General features: G+C 46.5%; 1 protein-coding gene across 3 annotated transcripts in view; it reads right to left on the bottom strand.

Annotated features, from left to right (window-relative positions):
• The window catches only part of MMP24 (matrix metallopeptidase 24), a 701,821-nt gene that overhangs the window by 21,532 nt on the left and 653,945 nt on the right, over positions 1 to 26,344 (bottom strand). For all 3 annotated transcript variants that reach the window (XM_069243836.1, XM_069243837.1, XM_069243839.1), the window contains one exon: positions 13,868 to 14,134. In XM_069243836.1, the coding sequence (XP_069099937.1) occupies positions 13,868 to 14,134 (267 nt within the window). The remainder of the gene's footprint in view (positions 1 to 13,867; positions 14,135 to 26,344) is intronic.

The following is a 26,344-nucleotide window of genomic DNA, read 5'->3' on the forward strand; positions in this document are numbered from 1 at the left end:
ACAGAACATGACGAAGAATATGCGGGGTGGTTTTATGATTATGTTTGCATGGCCCAATTCCATCAACCATTCTGCACACACCCTTTACACAAACAGATGCTCACATTGACTCGAGCTTAAGCCTACAGACAACTGGATGAAGATTATCAAGATAATAGAAGTTCCTAATTAAGTTCCGATGTATCATTAATGAGACTACAGTCAAATAATGTTTGCACAATTTAAATTTATTTAAAAAATGGGAATCCCAACGGGTCCCTGTAAGCAAAGGTCAGTGGGCTTAAGTTACAGAGGGAGTAGTAGGCATCTTCCCTCGGTGCAGGTACTGCATCCCAATTATATACTGTATAATTGTTACTACAAGGCAGATCCAAAATTAATCCAAATATGGATTACCCAACTGAAACACTGTGGTGAGCAGATCAGTTCAGAGTCTTCCCTGCCACAGGAAACACGAGGAGTGTCAATGGAAGCACTAGGGAATAGGCCCCCCTTCAAACACAGCCAAAACTGAAAATACAAGATACGTTCAGGGCCAAGGAAAAATAGACAAGTATCGGAAGAGTAGGAGTGGAAAGTGAGAACTTTCATCTTTGCAATCATAGATGTGGTATAAAGAAATGTTTTAGGACTAAGAAGGAGGCAAGACTATGGGTATGCTTTGGTCCATGCACATTAGGGCACTAAGTGAAATATGAAAGGACAAGTCCCAACCTTCTACACAGTCAGTGTATAGCAAGTAACTATAGATGTCTATCATTTTGAGTTAGCATAGGCTTAGTAATGTCTGCATGAAGGATTTGTTTCTTTAGATGTTCACAAGTCAACCTGTTGCTATTTTTATTTTCAGCATCACCTATTGTTCTTAACTTGAGGCAGAATAGAATGAGAGACTTGTTTGCTCCAGTGAATGCAATGTGTGCCTTTGCCTCAGTTCCACTCCCTTGATGCATATGTTTTTTCTGCTGCAGATGAACTGGACAACCGCCTGAATTTTAGGCTGTCTAATGAGGCAACAGATGACCATGTATGTGCTGTACATTACTCTGTGTCAAATGCAGGGGCAGTTCTCCCTTAAGGGCTATGCTCTCCTTGTTTCTGGAGCCTTTCTTGTTTTTATTATACCAAAAGTGAATAATAACCTATTATTCACTCTTTTTATAATAACAAAAATGCTGACAAGCAACTACCTGAGGCAGCTTTGTAATACTCTCTCATGGTTGGTGTAGGTGCACAAAAATGCCTGCACCAGCCTTCAGAGAGATTAGCCAGCCCTGGCCTCAAGGCCCTGGCACGCCTCAGTGCTTCCTCCCTAAGTGACGCCTAAAGCATCACGGCTAAAGTTAGCTACAGGCGCTGCAGGCTTAAGCCTCAAATGTATGACTGTGTAGGTTCGAGGTTTGAGTTTCATCATGCTGCAGTGCTGGAAGAAGAATGGGACCAGTGCAGTGTAGGAAAGTACCATCTTGCCTGGCATGTTACCCCCATTTTTCACTGTATATATGTTGTTTTAGTTGTATGTGTCACTGGGACCCTGGTAACCCAGGGCCCCAGTGCTCATAAGTGTGCCTGAATGTGTTACCTGTGTAGTGACTAACTGTCTCACTGAGGCTCTGCTAATCAGAACCTCAGTGGTTATGCTCTCTCATTTCTTTCCAAATTGTCACTGACAGGCTAGTGACCATTTTTACCAATTTACATTGGCTTACTGGAACACCCTTATAATTCCCTAGTATATGGTACTGAGGTACCCAGGGTATTGGGGTTCCAGGAGATCCCTATGGGCTGCAGCATTTCTTTTGCCACCCATAGGGAGCTCTGACAATTCTTACACAGGCCTGCCACTGCAGCCTGAGTGAAATAACGTCCACGTTATTTCACAGCCATTTTACACTGCACTTAAGTAACTTATAAGTCACCTATATGTCTAACCTTTACCTGGTAAAGGTTAGGTGCAAAGTTACTTAGTGTGAGGGCACCCTGGCACTAGCCAAGGTGCCCCCACATTGTTCAGAGCCAATTCACTGAACTTTGTGAGTGCAGGGACACCATTACACGCGTGCACTACATATAGGTCACTACCTATATGTAGCTTCACCATGGTAACTCCGAATATGGCCATGTAACATGTCTATGATCATGGAATTGCCCCCTCTATGCCATCCTGGCATTGTTGGTACAATTCCATGATCCCAGTGGTCTGTAGCACAGACCCTGGTACTGCCAGACTGCCCTTCCTGGGGTTTCACTGCAGCTGCTGCTGCTGCCAACCCCTCAGACAGGCAGCTGCCCTCCTGGGGTCCAGCCAGGCCTGGCCCAGGATGGCAGAACAAAGAACTTCCTCTGAGAGAGGGTGTGACACCCTCTCCCTTTGGAAAATGGTGTGAAGGCAGGGGAGGAGTAGCCTCCCCCAGCCTCTGGAAATGCTTTGTTGGGCACAGATGTGCCCAATTCTGCATAAGCCAGTCTACACCGGTTCAGGGACCCCTTAGCCCCTGCTCTGGCGCGAAACTGGACAAAGGAAAGGGGAGTGACCACTCCCCTAACCTGCACCTCCCCTGGGAGGTGTCCAGAGCTCCTCCAGTGTGCTCCAGACCTCTGCCATCTTGGAAACAGAGGTGCTGCTGGCACACTGGACTGCTCTGAGTGGCCAGTGCCACCAGGTGACGTCAGAGACTCCTGCTGATAGGCTCCTTCAGGTGTTAGTAGCCTTTCCTCTCTCCTAGGTAGCCAAACCCTCTTTTCTGGCTATTTAGGGTCTCTGTCTCTGGGGAAACTTTAGATAACGAATGCATGAGCTCAGCCGAGTTCCTCTGCATCTCCCTCTTCACCTTCTGATAAGGAAACGACTGCTGACCGCGCTGGAAGCCTGCAAACCTGCAACATAGTAGCAAAGACGACTACTGCAACTCTGTAAGCGCTGATCCTGCCGCCTTCTCGACTGTTTTCCTGCTTGTGCATGCTGTGGGGGTAGCCTGCCTCCTCTCTGCACCAGAAGCTCCGAAGAAATCTCCCGTGGGTCGACGGAATCTTCCCCCTGCAACCGCAGGCACCAAAAAGCTGCATTACCGGTCCCTTGGGTCTCCTCTCAGCACGACGAGCGAGGTCCCTCGAATCCAGCGATGCTGTCCAAGTGACCCCCACAGTCCAGTGACTCTTCAGCCCAAGTTTGGTGGAGGTAAGTCCTTGCCTCACCTCGCTGGGCTGCATTGCTGGGAACCGCGACTTTGCAGCTACTCCGGCCCCTGTGCACTTCCGGCGGAAATCCTTCGTGCACAGCCAAGCCTGGGTCCACGGCACTCTAACCTGCATTGCACGACTTTCTAAGTTGGTCTCCGGCGACGTGGGACTCCTTTGTGCAACTTCGGCGAGCACCGTTTCACGCATCCTCGTAGTGCCTGTTTCTGGCACTTCTCCGGGTGCTACCTGCTTCAGTGAGGGCTCTTTGTCTTGCTCGACGTCCCCTCTCTCTGCAGGTCCAATTTGCGACCTCCTGGTCCCTCCTGGGCCCCAGCAGCGTCCAAAAACGCCAAACGCTCGTTTTGCGTGTAGCAAGGCTTGTTGGCGTCCTTTCGGCGGGAAAACACTTCTGCACGACTCTCCAAGGCGAGAGGGATCCGTCCACCAAAGGGGAAGTCTCTAGCCCTTTTCGTTCCTGCAGAAACCTCAGCTTCTTCTGTCCAGTCGAAGCTTCTTTGCACCCGCAGCTGGCATTTCCTGGGCATCTGCCCATCTCCGACTTGCTTGTGACTTTTGGACTTGGTCCCCTTGTTCCACAGGTACCCTAGATTGGAAATCCACAGTTGTTGCATTGCTGGTTTGTGTCTTTCCTGCATTATTCCTCTAACACAACTCTTTTGTCCTTAGGGGAACTTTAGTGCACTTTGCACTCACTTTTCAGGGTCTTGGGGAGGGTTATTTTTCTAACTCTCAATATTTTCTAATAGTCCCAGCGACCCTCTACAAGGTCACATAGGTTTGGGGTCCATTCGTGGTTCGCATTCCACTTCTGGAGTATATGGTTTGTGTTGCCCCTATCCCTATGTTTCCCCATTGCATCCTATTGTAACTATACATTGTTTGCACTGTTTTCTAAGACTATACTGCATATTTTTGCTATTGTGTATATATATCTTGTGTATATTTCCTATCCTCTCACTGAGGGTACACTCTAAGATACTTTGGCATATTGTCATAAAAATAAAGTACCTTTATTTTTAGTATAACTGTGTATTGTGTTTTCTTATGATATTGTGCATATGACACTAAGTGGTACTGTAGTAGCTTCACACGTCTCCTAGTTCAGCCTAAGCTGCTCTGCTAAGCTACCATTATCTATCAGCCTAAGCTGCTAGACACCCTATACACTAATAAGGGATAACTGGGCCTGGTGCAAGGTGCAAGTACCCCTTGGTACTCACTACAAACCAGTCCAGCCTCCTACATTGGTTGTGCAGTGGTGGGATAAGTGCTTGAGACTACTTACCACTCTTGTCATTGTACTTTTCATAAGAGAAAAATATACAAAACAAGGTCAGTGTATATACACATAGCCAAAAAGTTTTGCATTTCCTCTTTTCACTCTTTTCTAAGTGCTGAAAAGTACTTCTAAAACTTTCAAAAAGTTCTTAAAAGTTTAAAAAGTTTTTTCTGTCTTTCCAAAAAGTTCTGAAAACTTTTTTTTCTCTTTTTCTATCACTTTAACTCTCTCTAAAAAATGTCTGGCACAGGAAAAAATGTTGAACTGTCCAAACTTGCATATGATCACCTTAGCTGGAAAGGAGCAAGGAGTCTCTGCATAGAGAGAGGTTTGAGTGTAGGGAAGAATCCTTCCTTAGAACTGTTAATTAATATGCTTAGAGTACAGGATAAGGCCATAAGTGCCCAATCTGTAGAAAAAGTAGCTAATGGTTCTCAATCTGATCCAGGGACTCCCCCAGGAAAAGGTTCAGGAAAGAAACTTCTCAGCCTGCCCATTACTAGACAGTCTAGCATAGTTGGTACAGAGGTTGAATCACACCATATTGATGGTGTGCTCTCACATTATGCTGGTAGCCAAGCTGTTAGGGTGCCCTCTGTAAGGGACAGGTCTCCTTCTGTTCATTCCCATCATACCTCTGTATCTAGAAATGTCCCTCCCACCCACCCTGATGACAGATTGTTAGAAAGGGAGCTCAATAGATTGAGAGTGGAACAAACCAGACTGAAGCTCAAGAAGCAACAGCTGGATTTGGATAGACAGTCTTTAGAAATAGAGAGGGAAAGACAGAAGTTGGGTTTAGATACCCATGGTGGCAGCAGCAGTATTCCCCATAGTCATCCTGCAAAAGAGCATGATTCCAGGAATCTGCACAAGATAGTTCCCCCTTATAAGGAGGGGGATGACATTAACAAGTGGTTTGCTGCACTTGAGAGGGCCTGTGCTGTACAGGATGTCCCTCAAAAGCAGTGGGCTGCTATCCTATGGCTATCATTTAGTGGAAAAGGTAGGGATAGGCTCCTTACAGTGAAAGAAAATGATGCCAATAATTTCCAAGTTCTTAAGAATGCACTCCTGGATGGTTATGGCTTAACCACTGAACAGTACAGGATAAAGTTCAGAGAGACCAAAAAGGAGTCTTCACAAGACTGGGTTGATTTCATTGACCAGGCAGTGAAGGCCTTGGAGGGGTGGTTACATGGCAGTAAAGTTACTGATTATGACAGCCTGTATAACTTAATCCTGAGAGAGCATATTCTTAATAATTGTGTGTCTGATTTGTTGCACCAGTACTTGGTGGACTCTGATCTGACCTCTCCCCAAGAATTGGGAAAGAAGGCAGACAAATGGGTCAGAACAAGAGTGAACAGAAAAGTTCATACAGGGGGTGACAAAGATGGCAACAAAAAGAAGGATGGTAAGTCTTCAGACAAGGGTGGGGACAAATCTAAAAATGAGTCTTCATCAGGCCCACAAAAACACTCTGGTGGGGGTGGTGGGCCCAAATCCTCCTTTAATCAGAACAAGGAAAAGAAACCATGGTGCTATTTATGTAAAATAAAAGGCCATTGGACAACAGATCCCAGTTGTCCAAAGAAAGGCACCACAGCTCCTACCACTACAACCCCTACTGCTACACCTAGTGTCCCTACTAATAGCAGTGGTGGTGGGAGCAAACCTACTAATAGCCAATCCAAGGGAGTAGCTGGGCTCACTTTTGGTAATTTAGTTGGGGTTGGTCTGATTAGGGAGACCACAGAGGCTACTTTAGTCTCTGAAGGGGCTATTGATTTAGCCACTTTGGTTGCTTGCCCCCATAACTTGGAGAAGTACAAGCAACTAACCCTAATAAATGGTGTTGAGGTCCAGGCCTACAGGGACACAGGTGCCAGTGTCACAATGGTGATTGAGAAACTGGTGCACCCTGAACAACACATACTTGGACACCAGTACCAAGTAACCGATGCTCACAACATAACACAAAGCCACCCCATGGCTGTTGTAAATCTCAACTGGGGGGGGGTAACTGGTCCAAAGAAAGTTGTGGTAGCTTCAGATTTACCTGTAGACTGTCTATTAGGGAATGATTTGGAGACATCAGCTTGGTCAGATGTGGAGTTGGAGGCCCATGCAGCAATGCTGGGCATCCCAGGGCATATTTTTGCTTTGACAAGGGCTCAGGCCAAAAAGCAAAAAGGACAGGGAAGCTTGGATCCTGGAACAATGGACCAAGTGCTCCCTAAAGCTAGGGCTAGTAGAAGCAAACCACTTCCTACTATCCCTCCCTCTACAGTGGATTCTACTTCTGAGGAAGAAGAATTCCCTCCCTGTGCAGAACCTACACCAGAGGAGCTGGAAGCAGACACTGCTGAGCTTTTGGGTGAAGGGGGGCCTGCCAGAGAGGAGCTGAGTGTGGCACAGCAAACCTGTCCCACATTAGAGGGTCTCAGACAGCAAGCTGTCAAACAGGCTAATGGGGATGTCAGTGACTCTCACAGAGTTTACTGGGAGGACAACCTCTGGTACACTGAGCATAGGGATCCTAAACCTGGAGCTGCCAGGAGATTAGTGATCCCTCAGGAGTACAGAAAGTTCCTCCTAACACTGGCACATGACATTCCCTTAGCTGGGCATCTAGGACAAATGAAAACTTGGGACAGGCTTGTTCCCCTGTTTCATTGGCCTAGGATGTCTGAGGACACAAAGGAATTTTGTAAGTCCTGTGAAACCTGTCAAGCCAGTGGCAAGACAGGTGGCACTCCAAAGGCAACCCTTATCCCACTGCCTGTGGTTGGGGTTCCCTTTGAAAGGGTAGGGGTTGACATAGTTGGCCCCCTTGACCCTCCTACTGCTTCAGGCAATAGGTTTATCTTAGTGGTAGTGGACCATGCCACAAGATATCCTGAAGCTATTCCTTTAAGGACCACTACAGCCCCTGCTGTGGCAAAGGCCCTCCTGGGAATATTTTCCAGGGTGGGCTTCCCAAAGGAAGTAGTATCAGACAGAGGAAGCAATTTCATGTCTGCATACTTAAAGGCCATGTGGAAGGAGTGTGGTGTAACGTACAAGTTCACAACACCCTATCATCCACAAACAAATGGACTGGTGGAGAGATTTAATAAAACTCTCAAAGGCATGATTATGGGACTCCCTGAAAAACTCCGCAGGAGATGGGATATCCTTCTACCATGCCTCCTTTTTGCCTACAGGGAGGTACCCCAGAAAGGAGTGGGCTTCAGCCCCTTTGAACTTCTTTTTGGACACCCTGTTAGGGGTCCACTCACACTTGTAAAGGAGGGTTGGGAACAACCTTTAAAAGCTCCTAAGCAGGATATTGTGGATTATGTTCTTGGCCTCAGATCAAGGATGGCTGAGTACATGAAAAAGGCCAGTAAAAACCTTCAGGCCAGCCAAGAGCTCCAGAAGCAATGGCATGATCAGAAGGCTGTTTTGGTTCAGTACCAACCAGGGCAGAAAGTGTGGGTCTTGGAGCCTGTGGCCCCAAGAGCACTCCAAGATAAATGGAGTGGACCCCACACAATTGTTGAAAAGAAGGGTGAAGTCACCTACTTGGTTGACTTAGGCACTGCCAGGAGTCCCCTTAGGGTGCTCCATGTCAACCGCCTGAAACCCTACTATGACAGGGCTGATCTCACCCTGCTCATGGCAACAGATGAGGGACAGGAAGAAGACAGTGATCCTCTACCTGATCTCTTCTCTTCCACAGAACAAGATGCTCTTGTGGAAGGTGTAGTTTTGGCTGATTGTCTTACTGCTGAGCAGAAAGATAATTGCATAAATCTCCTAGGACAATTTTCAGAACTCTTCTCTACTGTGCCAGGCACCACTTCTTGGTGTGAGCACACTATAGATACTGGAGACAGTTTACCTGTCAAAAGTAAGATCTATAGGCAGCCTGACCATGTCAGGGACTGCATAAAGCAAGAAGTTCAGAAAATGTTGGAACTAGGAGTGGTTGAGCACTCTGACAGTCCATGGGCTTCTCCTGTGGTACTGGTACCAAAACCCAATTCTAAAGATGGAAAGAAAGAAATGCGGTTTTGTGTAGACTATAGAGGTCTCAACTTGGTAACCAAAACTGATGCTCACCCTATACCCAGGGCAGATGAGCTCATAGATACACTGGCATCTGCCAAGTATCTAAGCACTTTTGATTTGACTGCAGGGTATTGGCAGATCAAATTGTCAGAAGATGCTAAACCTAAGACTGCATTTTCTACCATTGGAGGACATTACCAGTTTACTGTAATGCCTTTTGGTTTGAAAAATGCACCTGCCACTTTTCAGAGGTTGGTGAACACAGTCCTGCAAGGGCTGGAAGCTTTCAGTGCAGCATATTTGGACGATATAGCTGTCTTTAGCTCCAGCTGGGATGATCACCTGGTCCACCTTTGGAAAGTTTTGGAGGCCCTGCAAAAGGCAGGCCTCACTATCAAGGCTTCAAAGTGCCAGATAGGGCAGGGTAAGGTGGTTTATCTGGGACACCTTGTTGGTGGGGAACAGATTGCACCACTTCAGGGGAAAATCCAAACTATTATTGATTGGGTTCCCCCTACCACTCAGACTCAGGTGAGAGCCTTCCTAGGCCTCACTGGGTATTACAGGAGGTTCATTAAGAACTATGGCTCCATTGCAGCCCCTCTTAATGACCTCACATCCAAGAAAATGCCTAAAAAGGTATTGTGGACAGCAAGCTGTCAGAAAGCTTTTGAGGAGCTGAAGCAGGCCATGTGCTCTGCACCTGTCCTGAAAAGCCCTTGTTACTCTAAAAAATTCTATGTCCAAACTGATGCATCTGAATTAGGAGTAGGGGCAGTCCTATCACAACTTAATTCTGAGGGCCAGGATCAACCTGTTGCTTTTATTAGTAGAAGGTTGACCCCTAGAGAAAAGCGTTGGTCTGCCATTGAGAGGGAGGCCTTTGCTGTGGTCTGGGCTCTGAAGAAGTTGAGGCCATACCTGTTTGGCACTCACTTCATTGTTCAGACAGACCACAAACCTCTACTTTGGCTAAAACAAATGAAAGGTGAAAATCCTAAATTGTTGAGGTGGTCCATATCCCTACAGGGAATGGACTATACAGTGGAACATAGACCTGGGAGTAGCCACTCCAATGCAGATGGACTCTCCAGATATTTCCACTTAGACAATGAAGACTCATCAGGTAATGGCTAGTCTTATTGTCCTTCGTTTGGGGGGGGGTTGTGTAGGAAAGTACCATCTTGCCTGGCATGTTACCCCCATTTTTCACTGTATATATGTTGTTTTAGTTGTATGTGTCACTGGGACCCTGGTAACCCAGGGCCCCAGTGCTCATAAGTGTGCCTGAATGTGTTACCTGTGTAGTGACTAACTGTCTCACTGAGGCTCTGCTAATCAGAACCTCAGTGGTTATGCTCTGTCATTTCTTTCCAAATTGTCACTGACAGGCTAGTGACCATTTTTACCAATTTACATTGGCTTACTGGAACACCCTTATAATTCCCTAGTATATGGTACTGAGGTACCCAGGGTATTGGGGTTCCAGGAGATCCCTATGGGCTGCAGCATTTCTTTTGCCACCCATAGGGAGCTCTGACAATTCTTACACAGGCCTGCCACTGCAGCCTGAGTGAAATAACGTCCACGTTATTTCACAGCCATTTTACACTGCACTTAAGTAACTTATAAGTCACCTATATGTCTAACCTTTACCTGGTAAAGGTTAGGTGTAAAGTTACTTAGTGTGGGGGCACCCTGGCACTAGCCAAGGTGCCCCCACATATTTCAGAGCCAATTCACTGAACTTTGTGAGTGCGGGGACACCATTACACGCGTGCACTACATATAGGTCACTACCTATATGTAGCTTCACCATGGTAACTCCGAATATGGCCATGTAACATGTCTATGATCATGGAATTGCCCCCTCTATGCCATCCTGGCATTGTTGGTACAATTCCATGATCCCAGTGGTCTGTAGCACAGACCCTGGTACTGCCAGACTGCCCTTCCTGGGGTTTCACTGCAGCTGCTGCTGCTGCCAACCCCTCAGACAGGCAGCTGCCCTCCTGGGGTCCAGCCAGGCCTGGCCCAGGATGGCAGAACAAAGAACTTCCTCTGAGAGAGGGTGTGACACCCTCTCCCTTTGGAAAATGGTGTGAAGGCAGGGGAGGAGTAGCCTCCCCCAGCCTCTGGAAATGCTTTGTTGGGCACAGATGTGCCCAATTCTGCATAAGCCAGTCTACACCGGTTAAGGGACCCCTTAGCCCCTGCTCTGGCGTGAAACTGGACAAAGGAAAGGGGAGTGACCACTCCCCTAACCTGCACCTCCCCTGGGAGGTGTCCAGAGCTCCTCCAGTGTGCTCCAGACCTCTGCCATCTTGGAAACAGAGGTGCTGCTGGCACACTGGACTGCTCTGAGTGGCCAGTGCCACCAGGTGACGTCAGAGACTCCTGCTGATAGGCTCCTTCAGGTGTTAGTAGCCTTTCCTCTCTCCTAGGTAGCCAAACCCTCTTTTCTGGCTATTTAGGGTCTCTGTCTCTGGGGAAACTTTAGATAACGAATGCATGAGCTCAGCCGAGTTCCTCTGCATCTCCCTCTTCACCTTCTGATAAGGAAACGACCGCTGACCGCGCTGGAAGCCTGCAAACCTGCAACATAGTAGCAAAGACGACTACTGCAACTCTGTAAACGCTGATCCTGCCGCCTTCTCGACTGTTTTCCTGCTTGTGCATGCTGTGGGGGTAGCCTGCCTCCTCTCTGCACCAGAAGCTCCGAAGAAATCTCCCGTGGGTCGACGGAATCTTCCCCCTGCAACCGCAGGCACCAAAAAGCTGCATTACCGGTCCCTTGGGTCTCCTCTCAGCACGACGAGCGAGGTCCCTCGAATCCAGCGACGCTGTCCAAGTGACCCCCACAGTCCAGTGACTCTTCAGTCCAAGTTTGGTGGAGGTAAGTCCTTGCCTCACCTCGCTGGGCTGCATTGCTGGGAACCGCGACTTTGCAGCTACTCCGGCCCCTGTGCACTTCCGGCGGAAATCCTTCATGCACAGCCAAGCCTGGGTCCACGGCACTCTAACCTGCATTGCACGACTTTCTAAGTTGGTCTCCGGCGACTCCTTTGTGCAACTTCGGCGAGCACCATTTCACGCATCCTCGTAGTGCCTGTTTCTGGCACTTCTACGGGTGCTACCTGCTTCAGTGAGGGCTCTTTGTCTTGCTCGACGTCCCCTCTCTCTGCAGGTCCAATTTGCGACCTCCTGGTCCCTCCTGGGCCCCAGAAGCGTCCAAAAACGCCAAGCGCTTGTTTTGCGTGTAGCAAGGCTTGTTGGCGTCCTTTCGGCGGGAAAACACTTCTGCACGACTCTCCAAGGCGAGAGGGATCCGCCCACCAAAGGGGAAGTCTCTAGCCCTTTTCGTTCCTGCAGAAACCTCAGCTTCTTCTGTCCAGTCGAAGCTTCTTTGCACCCGCAGCTGGCATTTCCTGGGCATCTGCCCATCTCCGACTTGCTTGTGACTTTTGGACTTGGTCCCCTTGTTCCACAGGTACCCTAGATTGGAAATCCACAGTTGTTGCATTGCTGGTTTGTGTCTTTCCTGCATTATTCCTCTAACACGACTCTTTTCTCCTTAGGGGAACTTTAGTGCACTTTGCACTCACTTTTCAGGGTCTTGGGGAGGGTTATTTTTCTAACTCTCACTATTTTCTAATAGTCCCAGCGACCCTCTACAAGGTCACATAGGTTTGGGGTCCATTCGTGGTTCGCATTCCACTTCTGGAGTATATGGTTTGTGTTGCCCCTATCCCTATGTTTCCCCATTGCATCCTATTGTAACTATACATTGTTTGCACTGTTTTCTAAGACTATACTGCATATTTTTGCTATTGTGCATATATATCTTGTGTATATTTCCTATCCTCTCACTGAGGGTACACTCTAAGATACTTTGGCATATTGTCATAAAAATAAAGTACCTTTATTTTTAGTATAACTGTGTATTGTGTTTTCTTATGATATTGTGCATATGACACTAAGTGGTACTGTAGTAGCTTCACACGTCTCCTAGTTCAGCCTAAGCTGCTCTGCTAAGCTACCATTATCTATCAGCCTAAGCTGCTAGACACCCTATACACTAATAAGGGATAACTGGGCCTGGTGCAAGGTGCAAGTACCCCTTGGTACTCACTACAAACCAGTCCAGCCTCCTACATGCAGGCAGCAAGGTAAGTAAAGAAACATGTAAATGCTGTGTGTATATGGTATGTGTGTATCTGTGAGAGAGCGTGATTATGTGTAAGCATGAAGGTGTGTGAGTAAAAGTGAGAGGGTGTCAGTGAAGGGATGTCTGAATGAGTGATAGGAAGAGTGAGTATCATTATGAATAAAATTGAGGGAGAATGCCAGTGAGTGTAACTGAGTGTTACAATGTGTGAGACTAAATGAGACACAGTCTCAGTGAGTCTTAGTGACTCAGAGAATAAGTGAGACAGTGAGTCAAGAAAATGGGTGAGACAGCGAGTAAGAGTGAGAATGAGTGAGACTGATTGAGAATGAGTGATAATGAGTGAGACTGTTAGAATAGCTGAGTCATAGTAAAGTTGAATGAGTGAGATTGTGTCAGTGAGAGTGAGAATGAGTGAGTCAGAATGATACTGTCAGAATAATTGTCAATGAATAAGACTGAGTATGAGTTAGAATGATATTGGATGAATCAGAATGAGTGTGATTGAGTGCATCAATGACAATGAGTGAGTCAGCGTGAGAATGAGTTAATCAGAAGGAGTCTGACTGAGTGAATCAAGGAGAATGAGCCGATCAGGAGAGGAGACTATGTTAAAATAAGTGAATTATGTTAAGAATGAGTGAGTAAGAATGAGTGAAACTGAAGGAGTCAGTGTGCGATTGAGTGAATCAAATTAATGGAACTGAGTGAGAGTAAGTGAGATTGAGTGAGACTAAGTGGGTCAAAGTGTAAATGAGTGAGTCTGTGAGTCAGGGTAAGTAAAAGTGAGTGCAAGTTTGAATTAGAGTAAGTACATGAACTGAATAAATAAGAGAATAAGACTGAACGCAAGGAAGTGTGAGCAAACCCCAAACCCTCCAACCTGCTAAGGAGAAGTCAGACTCAATCACTGGAATTCGAGCCAAGGATTACACCTCACCACTTTTAAAGCTCACCAGCCTCCTCTAGTCAATGGTGGAGGTGTTTTCCTAAATGACTGGTTATTCTAGATCACTTTGGAAACATTTCCATTGTACAAGCCATATTGTAGCGTCATCTTTATAGAAGATTGTCAATTTAAATCAAGAAAGATTTGACTATATCTTTGGTGAGTTATAAACTCCCTTTACGGTAACACATAGATTAATTGTTCTACTTACAGCCTTCTTTGCTCACAAAAGCTCCTTGAGGAGATGGCGGGATTCCTTTCCATATAGTAATAGGTTTTGGATATCCAGGATCTGCAGCTCTTTTGTCCTCGTTGTACCTCCAGTATCGGTCTCCCTTGAAAAAGTAGGTTTTTCCTGCTAGTTCCCAGCGCAAAGCTGTGTCAATACCTTCTCGTGGAAGGCAACTTCCCAACTCCACTAGGCTGTGTGGGTAGCCTGGCTCTGCTGTCACTTCTTTAAAGACCCAGTACTTGTCTCCTATAAGGTATTGAAGAGATATATAATGCATTTGCTGTCAGATCAGTAAGCTCTACATAGTAGGAAAATAAAGGAGAGAGTTAATAAATTGGGATTTAATATAAATTAAATACCTATCTATAATCCTATACCTGTGATTTGTACAGAGATGATTGCAAATGGAAGATAATCATTTAAAATGTCACATAGTCACATACACCAACCATTGTTGTAGTGCTCAATGGGTAAGTTTGTAACAGGTTTCACTGTGTCAGACAAACTGTACACCGCACAATGGGATGCATTCCTTTTTCGTAAATATACTGCTATTTAGAATAGTCAAGCAATAAGATAGATAAAACAAAATGATATATTGGAAAACAAAATGGAAATTATGGGTCAAATCATGGATTGAAATCTTTGATCTTTGAAATAGAACGTGTCTGGCATGATAAGAATATGTTTAGTTTTGACTTCTTGATGTGTAGGTAGATTCCAGGTATAATCAAATCCTAGAATAGTTAAATACATTTTCATCATATGAGCTGGTGGGATTCTTGAGATACCTAATTACTCACAAACATTGATGCATTGATTTTTTTAATGATTGAAGATATGCGATTACCAAGTAACAATCAGATGTAAGAGAATATATGTATATATAGGTGACTGTCAAATTTTTTTGAAAATTTCATGAAGATTCGTCAAGCAGCCAAAAAGATAAAGGCAAGTAAAAAAACGCTTTTTCTGTAAAAACTAGGTCCTAACTATAACTACTTAGTGGCGAACCACTAGGTAAAAAAAAAAAAATATATATATATATATGTATTTATTATTTTTTTTTTACACCTATTGACGTAAATAAATATATATATATATATTTTTTTTTTACCTAGTGACGTTCACCACTAAGTAGTTATAGTGCCACCTCCCCAGGGCATTAATAAAATACAAAGCAGGGGTGCGCTCGGCCCCCCTGCAGCCCTGGTGACAGTCACCTCCCTAGGGCTTTAACTAAACATAATGCAGGGGTCTGGCTGCCCCCTGTCCATGCAGCCCTGAGGACAGCCACCTCCTAGGGGCATCATTAAAATCGAATGCGGAGGGGGTGCCCGCCTCCCCCATCAACCCTGGGGGCTGCCTCCTTCCTGGTGCTTTAAGTAAACACAATGAAGGGTGTCCATTGCAGATCCCCGGGGACCACCCCCTGGCCGGCGCTATTTCCATGTTGGAGGAGACCATGTGATCCCCTCAAGGAACCATTAATTGCCCTGGGGACCTGGGGACCACCCCCCACCTAGGGCCGGCTCCTGCTATATCCCAGGGTGCCCACCCTGGGACATAGCTGTTTGCTGTGACTTGACAGGAGCTGACAGCTCCCATCAAGTCACAGCGAACACTACACTTGCAGTGAGGGAGAGCTATCAAAAGAGCTCACCCTCACTGCATGAGAAACTTTTCTCTGTTTCCCTGCCAGCAAGATGCAGGTTACGTCCCTGTAACCTTTGTTTTTTTCAGTAAGTTTCTAAGATTTTTTTAACATAAAGTAATTTTTATTACTATACGTTATTCCAACCACATACATATATATATATATATATACACACATATATATATCCATCCAACTAGCAGTCACCAATATGTAGTTATAATTAGGACTTAATTCCCCAAGACAAACTGTTTTTGTTTTGCCAATAACTTTGGCGCCTTTTGACATCTCTTCCTGAAATTTTCAAAACTTGTATGCCAATTGCTCCAGTTGCTGTTTTGAAAGTTTCAAGTTGATTTGTCAAGCAGGGGCCGAGAAAAAGAAGGTTCCCAAAAAGGGTTTTCATTATGCAATTTCTCATAGGGAGTTTGAACACAACTACATCCTGAACGGCTGAACGAAATTACACCAAATTTGGCAGAAAGCTACATCTTGGTCCTGAAAGATCTTGTTTTGTGATTTGATGCAAATCTGTTTAGTAGTTTTTGAAATATTAACGGAACAAGAAATGTAGCTATCTAGGGATGCAGATCCTCCACAGATCCAACACATATCATGCTGAGATCTGATTGGCTGCCAACACTTCAACCAGGAAGTGTGGGCAGCCATTTTGGGACTCTGACTCAATCGAATCCCCCCCACCCACCAAAAAAAGAGAAAGAGACAGGGTAGAAATAGCCTGATCCCGTAGGCCTGGTGGTGAGGTCCCTCAGGGACACCGCCAGGGCCAAAAGGCTTTTTTTTAAAAAACATTTACCACGAAAATCACAGCAGATCTTAGGTAAAATAAAAAAAAAGTGTGGTCTCCTGTGCTTGTTTAGAACTGAGCCCCCAGGTTGGCCAGGTCCCGGGGGCATATATAACTGTTGATTTTGAGAAGGGAGGAGAACGCTTCCCCCCTCCCCAGGCCGTTTACAGCCCTGGGGACCACCACCTCCCCACAGTAAGGCCAAAGTAACACAAGCCAAAGTAACTCCCAGAACCTCCACCTCCCTGGGGTCAGCCTGAATTAGAAAAAGGGGATCATGTGGCCCCCTCCCAGCCAATTTCAGTCCCAGGTACCACTACTGCCTCAAGTCATGGCTGAATTATCAGCAGGGAAGGGGGTTGCGCAGCCCCTCTTCCGGGCCAATTTCAGCCCCGGGACCACCACCTCCCCGGGCAGACCCTCAAAAACACGGCCCCCCTCTTGTAGCAATTAATGGCTTTTGGGGCCACTAACCCCCAGGGCCGACTCCCTTTGTCCTGTGGTGCCCGCCTATAGGACATAGCTGTTTGCTGTCACTTGGCAAGTGCTTTGACAGCTTCCACCAAAGGAAACCAAAAATTACGTCCACTGCCAGGGGCTGGGAGCAAACGTTTCATCAACAGCTGAAAGAATTGCTCCCACCTGCAGGAAGCAGCATTTTTTGCTCCTCTCTACGTGCGGGAGCAAAGACCCTCTCCCTGGCACTAATTGGCTAGGCCGCAGGTTGTTGGGTATCTGGGCACAAAATCAGCCTGGGGAGGGGGAACACTGTGGCCCCTCTCCCCTTTTAATAATTGGCAGGGCCAATGGGTGCCTGGAGCAGAAGTCAGCCCAAGGAGGGCTACCAGGTGGCCCCCCTCCTCTTTCCCTGATTGGCCAGGTCCCTGGGGATTGAGTCCCCATGGTGAATAATTGGCCCAGGGAGGGAGGTGGCGCTTGGCCCCATCCCCTTTTAGTAATGGGCAAAGCCCCCGGAGGATGGGGCCCCCTGGGCCATAATTGCCTCAGGGAGGGGGGACTGCCTGTCTCCCTCCAGGTTTGCTTAAATATCAGGGATGGGCCATCCTCCCACCTCACAAGAATGAAGGCTTGGCAAGCCATGGGGTGGGTGCCTGTTGGTAGTTGGCTGCCGGGCCTTGCTTGAGAGCTACCCAGAGTTTGCTCTTCGTTTTTGCATAATTTATGCATCACTCTAACCCTGAAAGGTTTTTGTGTATGAATGGGTGTTTTTTTTAAGACTGTTTTGGATCCGCGGTCCCAGGATGTTTGTATCCTGTCCAGGGAGGACTTGGCCTAGCAGTTCAGGCTGGACTGTTCCTATGGGGAACAGGGTCAAGACTGATTTGCATATGGCTGGATCCAAACTGGGGTGACGTGGCGAGCAAAATAACAATGGATTAAACCCAGATCTGTGACAGGGGGTGAGTGTTTGAAAAGTTTCAACACTCCGTCCATCATTTTATTTTGCTTTGTTATGTTGCTTTGTGCGCCCTAATTGGCAGGGCTATGCCCAGACGTGGGTCCCTTGCTCGCTGCGCCACTGGATTCAAGCTAGCCTGGCTGATGAAGGGTGATACCCTGAAACCGGTCCCAGGATGCTAGTTTCATGTCCAGGGCGGGCTAGGCCTATCAGTTTGGGCTGGACTGTTCCCATGGAGAACAGGGTCAAGACTGATTTGCATATGGCTGGGTCCAAACTGGGGTGACGTGGCGAGCAAAATATTGATGGATTAAACCCAGATCTGTGACTGGGGGAGAGTGTTTGAAAAGTTTCAACACTCCGTCCATCATTTTATTTTGGTTTGTGACGTTGCTTTGTGCGCCCTAAGTGTCAGGGTTATGCCCAGATGTGGGCCCCTTGCTTGCTGCGCCACTGGAATCAAGCTAGCCTGGCTGATGAAGGGTGATACCCTGAAACCGGTCCCAGGATGCTTTTTTCCTGTCCAGGGAGAACTTGGCCTAGCAGTTCGGGTTGGACTGTTCCCATGGGGAACAGGGTCAGGGCTGATTTGCATATGGCTGGGTCCAAACTGGGGTGACGCGGCAAGCAAAATAACGATGGATTAAACCCAGATCTGTGACTGGGGGTGAGTGTTTGAAAAGTTTCAACACTCCGTCCATCATTTTATTTTGTTTTGTGATGTTGCTTTGTGTTCCCTAAGTGGCAGGGTTATGCCCAGATGTGGGTCCCTTGCTCGCTGCGCCACTGGATTAAAGCTAGCCTGGCTGATGAAGGGTGATACCCTGAAACCAGTCCCAGGATGCTTGTTTCCTGTCCAGGGAGGACTTGGCCTAGCAGTTCGGGCTGGACTGTTCCCATGGGAAACAGGGTCAAGACTGATTTGCATATGACTGGGTCCAAACTGGGGTAACGTGGCGAGCAAAATAACGATGGATTAAACCCAGATCTGTGACTGGGGGTGAGTGTTTGAAAAGTTTCAACACTCCGTCCATCATTTTATTTTGTTTTGTAATGGTGATGATGTGTAACAACATCTTGTTTGCCAGAAAAGTTTCTAAGTCTGAAGGTGAACTCTCCACTAGGACAAACCTGATCCCTGTATCTGACCCGCACTCCATCATGGTCTGCCTTATCTTCTGACTTTGACCAATTCTAGCATGACCAGGTAACTGTGGTAGGCACTGTTGGAAATGGCCCTCTCTGCAGGGTCATCCCCAGACTTTTTGCCTTTTCCCTCCACTTTTTCTGAATTCATTTTTGCTGGCTTCAGGATTCTGAGCACTTTACCACTGCTAACCAGCGCTAAAGTGCAGGGGCTCTTAACTTTAAACATTAAAACATTGGTTTAACCAAAATTGATATATTTAATTTACTTGTAGGTCCCTTGTAAAGTGCACTATATGTACCCAGTGCCTGTAAATTGAAAGCTACTAGTACGCCTGAGGCATTGATTGCACTACCCACTGCAGCAGCCCTTTAAACATGTCCCAAGCCTGCCACTGCAGAGTCTGTGTGTGCAGTTTTAAACTGCCAGTTCCACCTAGCAAGTGCACCCACTGACCAGGCCCAGACCTTCCTTTTTATTACACATAAGTCACCCCCTAAGGTAAGTCCTAGCTAGATCCAATTGCATGGTGCAGTCTATTTAAAAAGTTGGACATGTACTTTTAAGTCTAACATGTTCTGGTAGTGAAAAAAAAATTAACTTGTTTTTACCACTGCAAGGCCTATCTCTCCCATAGGTTAACATTGGGCATACCTTGAAACAGTCTTTAAGTGAAATTTCCAAGTATGAAAATATAGAAATGTGGAGTTTGGTGTCTCTGGGTTCACAATTTAAGGACACAACATATGGTGAAGTCAGATTTTAAATTGGAAGTCTGAAAATGCCACTGTTAGGAAGTTGACACTGTCTTAATTAACCATGCTGTGCCTCTACCTGTCTCTAAATACACATCTGGGTGACAGCTGGGCTTTGTGCATTCCCTCCAGACAGTCAAACACAAAGGGAGATGGGGCGTGACATTTTCATCCTGATGGCCCATCACCAGGCTGATGGGCCTAACTGGGCTTGATGGGAGTGAGAAGCTGACACTTGCACCTGAATAAAACTGTGCCTGTCCTCACACAAAGAGCTACATAATCCCCTAAAGAGTGTCTGGAGCCAGGGAAGGAAGGACCGGGACCTTGTGCACTTCAAAGGCCTATCTTTGACATCTCCCTCACTTGAAAAGGCTCAACTGGGTATAAGTACTGGACCCCAAACCCCACTGAATCACTACACATCTGAATCTGAGGACATTGTGCCAGGAAGGACTGCTGTGCTATCAGGTCGGACTGCCACTCTGTTCAACTGCATTGCTGTATTGGTCTGCTGCCTCTTGTCTGGGAGTGAGAAGCACTGCACTTAACTCTCTACGTCCTCACAAGAACCAAGGCCCTGATTAATAATTTTTGGTGCAAAACTGCACTAAAGCAGTTTTGCACCAAAAAGTTTAGTACCGGCTTGCACCATTTCTGAGCACCAGCTGGGCACCATATTTATGGAATGGTGCAAGCCGGTGCAAAGGGTAGGCTAACGAAAAAAAAAAAATGACACAAGCTGGGTGGGCTGGCGATATGGAAGAAGGGCGTTTTGCACCAAAAAATGAATTTAGGCAGGTTAGAGTAAAAGAAAATGACTCTAACCAGCCTAGCGTCATTTTCTGATGCAAAACCATCCATACCATAGGACTCCTGTCTCAGAAAAGACAGGAGTCATGACCACCACCCCAATGGCCAGCACAGGGGACCAGAGTTCCCTGGGCATGGCCATTGCACCCAGTGCCATGTAGGGGGCCCCACTTTAGGGCCCCAATTACACTTTAAGAAAAATACTTACCTGTACTTACATACACTCCCCTGGGATGGGGTCCCCCATCCTCCGTTGTCCCTCTGGTGTGGGTGGGGGTGTACCTGGGGCGAGCACCTGTGGGGTTATTCCATGTGTTCTACCATGGAAATAGGCCCACAGGTCCCCTAACGCCTGGCCTAGGCATTAAATAATGGTGCAAAGCAAGCTTTGCACCATTATTTGACCCCTCCTCCCCGTGTGTGATTTTAGCACGGGGATAAATATGGAGCAAAGGCCATAGTCATTTTTTGCATGGGAACGCATACTTTCCATCTTATTGACAGAAAGTAGGTTTCATGTCCACAAAATGACTTTAACTCTAAAAACTGCCGCTAGATGGGTCTAGCACCAAAATATAAATATGGAGATTGTTTTGCACCAAATTTGTGTAAAACAACAATTACGCAAATTTGGCGCAAAATAAGGATAAATATGCCCCCAAGTGACTCCAAGGGCTTGCTGGCTTGCCTCAGGGCCATTTGAGACTTTCCTCAACCCTGCTTCAGCTGCTGGACTTTGCCATTGTGGTGAGTTTTGCCCTGCCAACAGGTGCCAATCCAGTCCAAAGCCTTGAGAGTTGAACCTGCAGCTATTTTTCTTCACAAATTGATGCATCGTGGTCCAACATAGTGCCCTTCGACACCAATGCATTTCTGATTCAATGATGCCATGGGGCCTGACTGTGAGGTTCAATTGCAGATCCAAGGCTATTGCTGCGCGGCTCAACATTCGCACATCACCTGCATCAAAAGGGGTTCTACACAAATGGGGACCAGACTATGAATCGGAACTGAAACCCTGAATCTTTGACACCAGTGCTTGCTCCATCCAAGGTACTTTTTCAGCAGACCATATGGTCCTGTAGCCATCCTGCCCTCCATCGGAGTCGGCCTGAACTTTGGCTATACCTTGGTCCAGAGTGACCTCAAGTAATGTTTTTGTGCTATTGACTTTAAAGCACATTTCAGTTTTTTGTTTAAAAATTCATATTTCCGGTTCTACTTATTGGATTTTTGTTGTTTTGGTCTTATTTTACTCAGATACTCTCTATTTTTCTAAACTGATGAAGAGTCTTTTTGTGTTGTATTTCACTGAGTTAAAGTAATTTAAGTGTTGCACAAATACTTTACACATTGCCTCTTATGTTAAGCCTGACTACTCTGTGCCAAGCTACCAAGAGGGTGAGTACAAGTTAATTTAGGGTGTGTATCTCTCTTACCCTGACTAGATTTGTGGTTTTTACTTGGACAGGGTGTACACCTCTGCCAACTACAGACCAAATTTCTAACAGGCACTTTGAACTTTGTGGCCTGATCTTACTTCAGACTTTAAGAATTCATATCTACGGTTCTACTTATTGTCTGTCTGTCATATTGGTGTAATTTTAATATTTTTTATTTTACTCAATTTTCTAAATTGGTTTGTGATTTTTCTTGTGTGTTGTTTTCACTTTATTGCTGTTTGAATGCTGCATAAATACTTTACACCTTGCCTCTAAGTTACGCCTGATTTTTTGTGCCAATCTACCACTGTGTTAAGCATAGGTCAACAAGGACTGTGTTTATTATTTGAGGTGAGCTCTCAACTTTTAGTCCAGTTTCTTACATTGGTGTTCAGTGGCATGATTCAGTACTTATGTTTTTTTATTGCCACTCAGTGATTTCTGTAACACCAAAAATCCCTTGTATAATCTGATATCAAAATTAATATTACATTTTTTTTAATTCTTCTTTATTTGTATTTGGGCATTTTTCTCTTTTCCCTAAATTTCACTTTATCCTATCCTATCATGTTATTTACCAGTGATTTTTTCAAAAATGAGAGTTGATTTTTGAAAGCTTCACTGTGGCATTGCTGAAAAGTTTGTGTAAGGAGAGAGGGCTGAAACTAGCAAAAGTCTCAGAAAAACTAGATAACCAGATAGCCACCAGAGCGTGGTAAGAGGTCTGTATGTTGCCATCTACATCACAGGGACAGGAGGAGGATGAAGTAGGAGATGAGGATGAGATAGAGAAGGAAGAACAAAATGACCTGGTAATAGCCCCAAAGCTAAAAGAACAGGGAGACACATAGGAGTGAGGTCCCATGCTTTGTCCAGGGATGACAGCGGTGTGTTTTCCTACAGCCTAGCCCTGCAGAGATGGATGAATGACAAGCTGGCAGACGACGCAGCTCCTCAGTGGTGGGCCTATGTGAGGAATTACACATATAGTGCTGATGGAGGAGGCTGCCCCAGTTTACCTTGGGAGGAGTATAGAGGTTACTCAAGAGACCCTGGGTGACAAGGAGATGGTGCCTAAGACTCACAGTCTTGACAATACAAAAACGTGCAGGCATTGGCTCACCATCACAGGTAGAGTGAGGAGCTCAGTGAGACACAGGAGCCAGTGTAACAACTGTCAGGTGTCATCTGGTGTCTTCAGAGCTGGTGGTCCCTAATGCAGTCCATCAGTTTGTGACTGACAACCAGGTGTGTCACTGTCCAGAGATTCTAGTTCATTTGTAACAGGACTGAGGGGGTCTCACATTCCTTATACATAGCTGCATGCCAGCAATACCTGTTGAATGTCTGTGAGGAAATTATCTTGAGCACACCATCTGGAAGGAAGTGAAGCTGAGGTTTGACTTGGAGATGTTAGGGTTACCTGAGTGAGGGCATATGACCACACAGAGAAGTGGGGCCAAAGGACATGGACCTTGAAAAAAATAGCCTAGGTCCCTGCCTAGTAGAAGAAGAGTAAGAGGCAAGGGAAACCCATTCTAAAGATTCCCACTGTCCAGGAGAATCCTGAAGGAGATGCCCCGGAACCTACAGGGTAAGACATTGCTATCCTGGTGTGCTTCTGTGGGTTAGCCTGGTGGCAAACTGAAAAAAGACTGTTCCGATTAGAGTCCATTCTACAGTGGCAGACTGAGTCTCAGGCAGCTGCCAACACCTCCGGGATCACTCCATTTATTGGCAGAATGGTCTCCTATATATGGAGCCTAAGGTCTCTGAGCCTGAGTCAACCGTGTGTTAGTGGCCCCCTAGTGTGTCATGGCCTTCTTACTGGAGTTGGCTCATGATATTTCTTAGCCAGGACATCTGAGACAGGCATTGACCTTTGACCAAGTGGTCACCCAATTCTACTGGCCCTAGATGAGGACCCATGCAGATTCATTCAAGGAGGAATAGTGCATCTCTGGGTCCCAGTCAATGGAACATTTTCTCTTTACTGCCTTTCACTGTTCGATTTACAATAATACGTCTTGTCTGATGTCTATATATTCCTTTTGCTGAATAGAGACTTATGCAAAATGTGACAAAAACAGAGTGGTGCATTCAGAGCAACATCAAATCACAAAGTGTTACATCAGGGACTAGAACTAACCAAGGGCAATGGAAATGGTATGTCCGCATAGCCTCATTTTCATGGAGTAGAAAGTAGCGCATCTTTGGCCCTCAAGCTTGGTGTGTGAAGAGGAGTTTTTCCCATGCTACTCGGCAACCTTGGCAGCAGAACTGCCAAAACATACTAAGAGAGTTCTTCTGCAGTTCAAGGACAGCACCAGCCTTAGAAAATGGCTAATGAAGTGCAAGAATATGAAAGAGACAGGATGTCAAGCAGGGGGCTCTTCTCATGCTTGGAAGATGCCATTCTCCTCAAGGTGTATTCATGGCTGTCCCTAAATCTATTCCTACACAAGATGGTTGTTTTTCCACTATATCCTGTTTGAAGTTCCCACTTCCAGATGGTGTTAAACTCTTTGCCTATGATTTCCAGCTTAGACAATTTATAAGGAGACCTTGATTTGAGCTGGATGCATCACAATGCATTTGTCCCTTATTTGTCACTACATTAATCGTCCATTTTTATGCTTTTATGTCCATGATTATTTGCTCCATTTTTCTGCAGCAGGATTCCATTTTTAATTTCCTATATCTGGGGGATCTAATGTGTTCCATGTCTCTAAAAGGGTAGGTCGCTCCCCCTGCCGCTGCAGCTCCTCCAGGTTCCTGAGTTCCTGAGACCCACCTCACAGTATGTACCCCCCCCCCAGCCCCTCGCTCTGCCCCGCGCTACTCACCCTCTCTCCTGCTCCTGTTTCTTTTCTTCTTTTCTTCTTCTCTGTTCTTCTGTTCTTCCTCCTCGCTCCTCGTCTGTAATCTTCTTCTGTACTCTTCTTTCCCCCGTCTTCACTCTTCTTCTCTTCTTCCTCATCTTCTTCTGTGGTCTTCTGCCCTCTGTTCTTCGTTTTTCTGTATCTTCTTCTGTGTTCTTCTGTGTTCTTCTGTGTTCTTCTATGTTCTTCTGTGTTCTTCCGGTCTTCCTTTCTTCTCTCCTTCCGGTCTTCTGATCTTCCTTTCTTCTCTCCTTCCGGTCTTCTGTTCTTCTGTTCTTCTTGTCTTCTATTCTTCTTGTCTTCGGCTCTTCTGCCTCCTCCGTCCTCTTCTCCCCGCGCCTGCCCTCCTGCTCCTGCCTCATCCCCCTCCCCCACTCGCATCCCCCTCTCTATCTCTCCTATCTAACCCGTTCACTATCTACCTCCCTCACTCCTCCTATCTACCTATCTCTCTATCTCTCTATCCCACTATCTAACTCCCTAACTCTCCACCTCCTCCTATCTTCCTATCTCTCTATCTATTTCCCTATCTATCGATTTCCCTATCTATTTTCTCTATCTATTTCTCTATCTCTCCCCCCCTCCCTCACCCCCTCTATTACCTATCTTCCTATCCTCTCACTCTACCTCTCACCCTCACCCACCTCTACAACCCCCCCTCCCCTATCTTCTCAACCCTACTCCTATCTTTCTCCCTTATCTCCTAAACCTCCTAACACTCACCCCCTCCACCCTTAAACCCCCCTCCCCCAGCTCTTCTCACTCTACCTGTCCCCCCCCTCCCTCGCGCTTTCCCGCCGTGACCTCCTGCACGCCCCCACCCCCCAGCTCCCATTCGCCCCCACCTGACCCCTCCCCCCCCTCCTACCTCATATGGCGGCCGCTGTGCGACAGTGGTAGCGACCCTTGACCCAAGGGTAGGTCGCTCCCCCTGCCGCTGCAGCTCCTCAAGGTTCCTGAGTTCCTGAGTTCCTGAGACCCACCTCACAGTAAGTACCCCCCCTCCCAGCCCCTCGCTCTGCCCCGCGCTACTCACCCTCTCTCCTGTTCCTGCTTCTTTTCTTCTTTTCTTCTTCTCTGTTCTTCTGTTCTTCCTCCTCGCTCCTCGTCTGTAATCTTCTTCTGTACTCTTCTTTCCCCCGCCTTCACTCTTCTTCTCTTCTTCCTCATCTTCTTCTGTGGTCTTCTGCCCTCTGTTCTTCGTTTTTCTGTATCTTCTTCTGTGTTCTTCTGTGTTCTTCTGTGTTCTTCTATGTTCTTCTGTGTTCTTCCGGTCTTCCTTTCTTCTCTCCTTCCGGTCTTCTGATCTTCCTTTCTTCTCTCCTTCCGGTCTTCTGTTCTTCTGTTCTTCTTGTCTTCGGCTCTTCTGCCTCCTCCGTCCTCTTCTCCCCGCGCCTGCCCTCCTGCTCCTGTCTCATCCCCCTCCCCCACTCACATCCCCCTCTCTATCTCTCCTATCTAACCCGTTCACTATCTACCTCCCTCACTCCTCCTATCTACCTATCTCTCTATCTCTCTATCCCACTATCTAACTC

The sequence above is a fragment of the Pleurodeles waltl genome, chromosome 7 (assembly GCF_031143425.1).
Source record: "Pleurodeles waltl isolate 20211129_DDA chromosome 7, aPleWal1.hap1.20221129, whole genome shotgun sequence".
NCBI lineage: Eukaryota > Metazoa > Chordata > Amphibia > Caudata > Salamandridae > Pleurodeles > Pleurodeles waltl.